Source organism: Physeter macrocephalus, unplaced genomic scaffold (genome assembly GCF_002837175.3).
Source record: "Physeter macrocephalus isolate SW-GA unplaced genomic scaffold, ASM283717v5 random_7, whole genome shotgun sequence".
In the NCBI taxonomy this organism is placed as follows: domain Eukaryota; kingdom Metazoa; phylum Chordata; class Mammalia; order Artiodactyla; family Physeteridae; genus Physeter; species Physeter macrocephalus.
In genome coordinates, this window is record NW_021145293.1 from 121,045 (window position 1) to 125,988 (window position 4,944).

Consider the following 4,944-nt stretch of genomic DNA (forward strand, 5'->3'; position numbering starts at 1 on the left):
ATATAAAACATCATCAACAACAGTGATCATGGATGATGTCTGCATTTATTGAGTGTTAATTACGTGCCAGGCACTTTCTAAGCATTGTAATTGGCATCCTTCCCATTAGGAGGTGGAGTCTAGGGCACCTCACTTTTGTCTTTAGTGACTTACATTAGTGAATAGAAAGCAGAGGTGACACTGTGTGACTTTTTTTTTTGTTTTGGCCGAGCCACCTGGCTTGCAGGATTTTAGTTTCCTGAGCAGGGGTTGAACCTGGGCCCCAGCAGTGAAAGTGCCGAGTCCTAACCACTGGACAGCCAGGGAATTCCAGCACAGTTTGACTTCTAAGGCTAGGTCGTCAAAGGTGAGACATCTTCCACCTGGCTCTCTTTCTTGGGACATGTACCTTTAGAACCCAAATGCCATGTTACGAGGAAGCCCAAGCCACTGGGATAGGCCACGGGTAGTTCTTCTGGCTGACAGCCCTAGCTGAGGTTCAAGGCAAGAGCCAGTACCAGCCACCAGATACGTGAGTGTGACTCTGCCCCAGCCACTCTCTGCAATTGCATGAGAGACCTTGAACAATAGCCATCCAGCTGAGCCCAGGGAAACTCCAGAACCATGAAAGATAATGATCGTTGTTTTACACCACTAAGTTTGGAGTTGTTTGTTACACAGTGATGCATAACCATAACAACTTGCATTAACTCATTCGATTCTCCCAATAACCCTACAAGAGGAACAATTATTATCCCCATTTTACACATGAAGAAACTGAGACTCAAGTGCTGGGCAACATGCCCAAAGTTACAGAGTGAGTAAACGGTAGAACTGGGATGTGAACCCAGGTAGATACACTGCAGAGTCAAGGTCATAACCACCAGTCTCTGTGGTCAATATATCATGATTCCCTGACCAGCACTCCTTCCCCTTCTCCTGGTTTCATCACCTGACTTTCTTTTGGGGGGACCACCCCTCCCCCATCATCAGTCCCTGTGGTTCAGATGGAACTCACCCCACCATGGACCTTTAGGTACAAGCATAACCCGGATCAGGCCAGTGAGAGTACAGAATGCCCCTTGACACAATTATTGGTTTGGTAATGGGCTTATGAGGAGGCTGGATCAATGAGAGCCAGCCCTGGGAACTTTGCTGGTTTTACAGAGAAATAGGCCCATTTTAATCAATAAAATCATGGAGTTGCTGGTCCATCTTTTCTACTGTGAGGAGATCCTGTCCCAGAGTAGAGCCAAGAAAAATATATATATACAGATAGATTCGTAACATCATTTAAGAACCTAGAGACAGCCATTCCTGAAGCTTATCACTGTCTTGGCTAAAGGCACTTTGAACTGAGTTTGTCTCTGACATCTGAAAGATGCCTGTCTACTACTCTCCCAGTGGGACACTGTGCTTCTTATGCTATTTCATCTTCACTGAGGGCAGGAAATGGGCCTGATCTATCTATCTTAGCACGGTGCCTGGACACACGAGGCATCCACCAATCTTGCTCTATTGAACAGAACTAAAAGGGATATTGCCCCTGTTTCCAGGTGAGGAAACTGGTTCTCCTAGAGCCTGTGGATAAGGAGGAGGATTAACAGTAGTGCTTACATGGGACTTCCCTGGCGGTCCAGTGGTTACAGTGTAAGTGTTTACAACCCAAATCCTGAATCTGAGTCAGTCCTTTGCTTTAGGTCCAGGAATGGAATTTGGGAGAAGCGGAGGAAGAAAAGAAGAAGACACCCTTGGGACTTCCCTGGTGGCACAGTGGTTAAGAATTCGCCTGCCAATGCAGGGGACACGGGTTCAAGCCCTGGTCTGGGAAGATCCCACATGCCATGGAGCAACTAAGCCCATGCAACCCAACTACTGAGCCTGTGCTCTAGAGCCCACGAGCCACAACTACTGAGCCCGCGCGCCTAGAGCCGGCGCTCCACAAGAGAAACCACTGCAATAAGAAGCCTGCGCACCCCAACGAAGAGTAGCCCCTGCTCACTGCAACTAGAGAGAAAGCCTGCCCACAGCAACGAAGACCCAACGCAGCCAAAAATAAACAAATTTTTTTTTAAATGGGGAGGGGTCCAGAAGGGGGACTGACAAGGAGAGGAGGTGTGCTCTCCCACTGTGTGCCACCAGTCCCACCAAGAAGCTTCCTGACTTGTACAGACCTCCAGAAACCCTTTATGGCCTTCGCCTCTGATTAAACAGGCCCAGCGGTGTCTTTTTTTTTTTTAATTAATTAATTTTTCGCTGCGTTGGGTCTTCGTTGCTGTGTGTGAGCTTTCTCTCTAGTTGTGGCGAGCAGGGGCTACTCTTCGGTGCCGTGTGCGGGCTTCTCATTGCTGTGGCTTCTCTTGTTGTGGAGCACAGGCTCTAGGCGCGCGGGCTCAGTAGTTGTGGCGCACGGGCTTAGTTGCTCCACTGCATGTGGGATCTTCCTGGACCAGGGATCGAACCTGGGTCCCCTGCATTGACAGGTGGATTCTTAACCACTGCGTCACCAGAAGTCCCCCTCCCCATTTCTGATACCTGGTTATTCCAAGTTGTGACAGATGCTCCAGGGTGTAGACCAGCTCTCATTTACATGCTCCTGTGAATCAGTCGCTAACTTTAAGACCTGAAGATTTGAGAGACAACTATCACTTTCTGGCAACTCTCCTTTCCACTTACTTCCCCCAAGAAGCAGCCACATCACGTGCTCTAATTGGCGACTTTATTCAGGGGGGTGAGGAAAACAGTGAACTACAATTGGGTTATTTCTCAAATCATCTGAAGAGGGACGAGTCTCTGGGGCCCCAGAGAGGAAGGATGGGACTCTGGAAACTAGAAGGCAGAGAGGGACAGGGGTGGGACTCTGGGTGTCCTGAGGGGCGGGGCCGGAGGTGGGGAGAAGGGGCGCATGTTCCATTCAAGGCTAGGCGCCCCCTAGGGGCCGCCGCCACTTCCACTGCCACTTCCGCTGCTTGCAGCGTCCAGGATCCAGGTGCGAGGGCGGCGGGAGCGCCGGAAAGTGCTTTCCCGGGCCCTCCGTGCGTATCTGGGACGCGGCAGCACCGAGATGGAAATGTTGAGGCAGTGACCAGAGCCAGGATCCGCCACTGGTACCGCGTAGCCCAGAAATGTGCGGCAAAGTTCCGCTCCGTCAGCAAAAGTCTGGCGGGAAGGGGTGAAGTTTGGGTCCGAGTTGGTGGAGTCCAGATACCCTGGGGGCAGCGGCGCGATCTTAGGGCAGGAAATTCTCACCTCTAGGTCCTCCCGGGAGTCTGGGGGCAGGGCCATAGTGGGGGTGGGGCCTTGGGGAGTGCGAGTTCTTACTGGGTCCCAGGGGGCTCGGCTGGGGGAGAACCAGATTAAGTCTGGGGTCTTGGAGAAGGAGACTCGGGTTTCTGGGCCTTCCAGGGGGACTGTGGATGGGCCTAGAGCAGAGACCGTCCTTTGGGGAGGGCAAATCTGGACTCAGTGGGCCTTAGGGAGGCTACAGGCATATCCTACTATGGAGATTGGGCTGTGGAAGCGAGAAGGATGGGAGTGGGGGCCTTGGGAGTGCCAGTCCGGACAGTGGGACCTAGACGGCTTAACCCAGGACATAGTGAGGGGAAGTATCAGTCTCTTCCTTGCTTCCTCTGTCCCCTGCTCACCTGCCCATAGGTGGTGCAGCCAGGCTCGCAGCCCCTCTTTTCTAGGAGTGGGAGCCAAGTCGGGCTGCAGATGATATCACTTTCGCAGGTGGCAAACCTGGGGATGGTGTGTGGAGAGAAGAAGGTGGGTAAAGACTCCGCAGCCACGTCCTAGTGGGATTCCTGCTCTCCAAGGCTTTGCCCCGGGTATGTCCCTTCCCCAGATCCAGGCACCGCCTCTTAGAACCACGCTCCTACAAAAGCCATCCCCCAGATTTCAGCCTGCCCCATATTCTCTAAACTTACCCAGGGCCCTGTCACTTCAGGCCTCATCCCTGCCGACCTCAGACCATCTATTCCAGGCCAGCCCCGCCCTTATAGCTTCTCTTTTCAATCAAGAGGCCCTCCTCTTAAAAAAAAAAAAAAGCCAGTTCCATGGAAGGCCAGTCCTCCGCACTGCCAATCTTAGCAGCGGGTCCTCCACAGGTCCCGTCCCTTTCTACCTAGCCTCTAAACACCAGGCCTCGTCCCGTACACCTTGGCGGCTTTGGACGCAGGCCACGCCCCCTTCAGGCACCCGGAGGATCAAGCTGCAGATCCCTCGTTCGGCCCCGCCCAAGCCATAGGCCACACCCCTCACGCCCCGCCTCTCTTACCAGGCATCGCAGAGCTCCGAGCAGAGAGGCTGTGTCTGGCGTACCCCCAATAGCAGCAGGTGGAAACGACTGCGGAGGGCAACCTGGAGGTGTCCCAGGAAGGACTCACACCTGGACATCGGGAGAGACAGGCCCAGATAGGTCAAGATGCGCAAGGGCTCTGTCCCCTGGTCGGGGCAACTGGAGTAAATAACACAAGGAAACACTGGAGGTGGCTGTACTTACCTGGGGCTCAGCTCCCCACAGCGCCCTGAGACGATCCCAGGGTCTGAGGCCTCTGGTGTGTTCATCTCTGAGGGACAAGAGGGTAATGGAGAAGGGGACTCCAGTGAGTTGCCATCTTGGATCCTCAGGTAGGGTTGGGGAACCAAGGCTTGGGGTTCCTCTGAACGGGGAGACCCCAATTATATATGTTCTCTCAAACATAAAAGTTAAAGACACTTCGCTTGGGATGCAAATGGAGCTTCAAGAAATAATCACTAATCATAATCAGCTTATCATTTATGACATCCCTGGTGGTGATATAAATTCTCATATACTTACATATACTCTTTTACAACATCCTTATGAGGTAGGTCTATTATTTCTCCTCCTTTCTTTTTTTTTTTTTTTTTTTTTTTTGTGGTACGCGGGCCTCTCACTGTTGTGGCCTCTCCCGTTGCGGAGCACAGGCTCCGGCCGCGCAG

General features: G+C 52.4%; 1 protein-coding gene across 1 annotated transcript in view; it reads right to left on the reverse strand.

Annotated features, from left to right (window-relative positions):
• Positions 1-2,910: 2,910 nt before the first annotated feature.
• Positions 2,911-4,944, reverse strand: part of RTBDN (retbindin) — a 2,684-nt gene continuing 650 nt past the window's right edge. Inside the window, exons 2-5 of the mRNA XM_007103602.3 lie at positions 4,484-4,550; positions 4,259-4,369; positions 3,624-3,720; positions 2,911-3,138 (exon numbers count right to left, since the gene is read on the reverse strand). Of these exons, the coding sequence (XP_007103664.3) occupies positions 2,911-3,138; positions 3,624-3,720; positions 4,259-4,369; positions 4,484-4,550 (503 nt within the window). The remainder of the gene's footprint in view (positions 3,139-3,623; positions 3,721-4,258; positions 4,370-4,483; positions 4,551-4,944) is intronic.